The 3,090-nt window shown below is 43.0% G+C and overlaps 1 protein-coding gene across 1 annotated transcript in view; it reads right to left on the reverse strand.

Annotated features, from left to right (window-relative positions):
• Positions 1-2,610, reverse strand: part of zmp:0000000760 (collagen alpha-1(IX) chain) — a 96,747-nt gene extending 94,137 nt beyond the window's left edge. The window contains exon 1 of the mRNA XM_043681246.1: positions 1,645-2,610. Coding sequence (XP_043537181.1) covers positions 1,645-2,578 — 934 coding nt within the window. The 5' untranslated portion in view covers positions 2,579-2,610. The remainder of the gene's footprint in view (positions 1-1,644) is intronic.
• Positions 2,611-3,090: the final 480 nt, after the last annotated feature.

The following is a 3,090-nucleotide window of genomic DNA, read 5'->3' on the forward strand; positions in this document are numbered from 1 at the left end:
GGAGGTGGAGAGCGTGGGTGGTGTCTCGAATGTATGTGGGGAGTTCCTGGACTAGGGGGGGATAGGAGGTAGGTAGAGGTAAGGTGTCGAGGTAGGTAGGGATGCTTTCGGTGGGGCAAGAGCATGCTGAGACAATGAGTCGGCCAGGGTGGTCAGGCTTGTGGATCTTGGGAAGGAGGTAGAATCGGGCGTTGCGGGGTTCCCAGACTATTAGGTTGGAAGCTGTGGTGGGAGATCTCCTGAGGTGATGAGGTTCTGTATAGTCTGGGAGATGATGGTTTGGTGATGGGGGGGTGGGGTCATGGTCGAGAGGGGGAGGTGTCTTCGAGTTGGCATCTGGTTTCAGCGGTGTAGAGGTCAGTGCACCAAACTACCACTGCACCTCCTTTATCTGCTGGCTTGATGGTGAGGTCAGGGTTGGAGCAGAGGAAGTGGAGGGCAGCACATTGTGAGGGTGAGAGGTTGGAGTGGGGGAGGGGGTTAGACAGGTTGGCGATTAATGTCCTGGCGGCAGATGGAAATGAAGAGATTGAGGGCAGGTAATAAGCCAGCGCGGGGTGTCCAGGTGGATGGAGTGTGTTGGAGGCGGGCAAAGGGGTCCTCGGAAGGTGGGCGGGAATCCTGATTGTAAAAGTAAGCTCGGAGGAAGAAGTATTTGATGTCACGGCATGTGTTAAATTCATTGATGTGTGGACGAAGGGGGATAAAGGTGAGGCCTTTGCTGAGGATTGATCGTTCGTCCTCAGTGAGGGGGAGGTCAGGGGGAATGGTGAAAACTCGGCAGGGCTGGGAGCTCGGGTCTGGTGTAGGTGTGGAGCTGGGAGTGGGGTGGAGCCTGTAACTGGAGTGGGTGTGGTGTTGGGGGAATGGGGGTGGAGTCATGAGCAGGGGTAGTGTTCCCCTCAGGGTTCTGGGTAGGGATGGTGACAGTGGGATCTGCTGTGCTTTTCCAGCACCACTCTAATCTAGACTCTTCTTGTATTTACATAACTACATTTTAACACTGTCAACTTCCTGTGCTGTACACATTTTAACCTCTACCCTCTTGGTCTCTCATAGTCACTCATTAAATTTCTGCCTCCCATTCCCTGCTCTGAATTTTCCCTCAAGTCTACATTTCCCTGGCAATCTAGTTTAAATTCTCCTTAATAGTACTAGCAAATCTCCCTGCAAGGTTTTGTCCGGATGGACTGTCTAGCTTGCACAAATCCCACATTTCCCAAGAACTGGTTCCAGTGAAGACAAAGTTGCTTCTGGGAATATCCACAACCCAAAGGGCTAGTACAATTCTTGTCAAAGTATTTCAAGAAAGTGAAGAACTGGTATTATTAATAGCCAGTCAAACAAGAAACAACAATGTACCAGGTTTCCTGGTTTACTTCACTCTGATTTGCTGTAATACAAACTATTCTAACACAGTTTTGATCATGCCGCCTTCATTTTAGATAACCATTTGAAATTAAAGAATTTAAATTAATTTAAATTTGTTTGGCACAGTCTGGACGAATTATCCCATCATTAATAACATCGCAAAACATTTAGTTTTACAACTAAATCATAAAATATTGCTTAATTTCATACATATGATAAATATAGCATATTTAGCAGGCTTGGAGCTTAAACTGATTTCAGGATGGACTGTACCTGAAGATTTTTCATCTTCTGGAACTAGTGGTTCACTAAGTGGTTTAGTCAGACTTTCTTTGTTTTGCCATGTGATTGATGTATCTGGCAGCTGGGTTGTTGAGGTCATTAAAACTGATGAAGCTGTTGTTGCATCCATTTTTGGAACATCATCTGTTGACATCATGTTATCCTCTAGAAATGACATGCTTTTCCAAGCATTGTCAATTGGCTGAAATGATGTAGCAGCAAAATATTGATTGAGAGGAGGTGGTTCAGACACACTTTCAAATGAAAGGATGCCTGAAGATGCAATATTAAGGTCAAGTTCCAAATAATCACTTGGGAGCACAGAGGGAGGAGAAATTTCTGGAAATAATTCCAAATCCGTGCCAGGAATGTGTGAAATCTCTGTTGTGATGACATTGTGGTCGTGTTTTAATTTCTCACTTTCAGTTGAGGTAGACTCAGACACCAGTTCTCTTGCTTCGATGATAGATGGGCCTGTTAAAGTAGATTGGGATAACACTTCACTCTCTGTGATGAAAGATGGACTGGTTGACGTGGGCTTGAATAACACTTCTGTGCCTGCACTGTCTGGTTGAGTAGAAGATTGAGCTGTGGTGCTATGCCACAATGATATTTTGTTTTCAGTAGATGAAGGAGATGAATCATTTGAGGTAGCCTGCAATATGTCACCAGTTATAAATGTAGCAGATGGTACGACTGAAGCAGGATGTGACAAAGTTTCACTATTTATCAGGGCATTAGATGAATCTATGGAAATAGTTTGCGGTAAAACCTGGCTATCTGTGGAATTAGATATCTGCAATGATGCAGACATTGACAGTATTTCACTAGTTGTAAAAGTAACAGCTGGATCGGTGGAGACACTTTGCAATCTTTTTTCACTATCTGATAAAACTGCAGACAGCTTTGTAGAAGTAGAAGGCATTATCTCAAAATCAGATGCTGCTTCTTCATGGGGTAAAGATGAGCCATGCCCTGTGAACAAAATAAATCTTTATTAGTATGCACAATTAAAAGAAAGTGGATGCATTCCAATGACTCTTGAGCAAATATGGTAATGCTCTGGATAACGTTTCAAATCAAAACAGCATTTGTCTTGGAGCAAGTCCATGGGCCTCAACATATGATAATGCTGCGAATGGAAATTAGCTTATAGGGTTATCATACTTGTAAATGCTCTTCTCTGTTCACTGTGAGTGAATTACCTAATCAGATAAACTAGATTCTATCTTAAATAGATAACGCATTTCTCTTTAGGATAATCTCGAGACAATGTACCACAACTAAATTGCAGTAACATTTGAAACACTCAACATAAAAAACTGGCATCAATACAGGAAATTATGGTGTTGTCATAACCATGACATTTTTAAGTAGACCAGCTAACTAATTCAATGATGATAAATCTTAGTGCATTATTTTTAGCCTGTGTGCAAA

This window comes from Chiloscyllium plagiosum, chromosome 3, assembly GCF_004010195.1.
Source record: "Chiloscyllium plagiosum isolate BGI_BamShark_2017 chromosome 3, ASM401019v2, whole genome shotgun sequence".
In the NCBI taxonomy this organism is placed as follows: Eukaryota; Metazoa; Chordata; class Chondrichthyes; order Orectolobiformes; family Hemiscylliidae; genus Chiloscyllium; species Chiloscyllium plagiosum.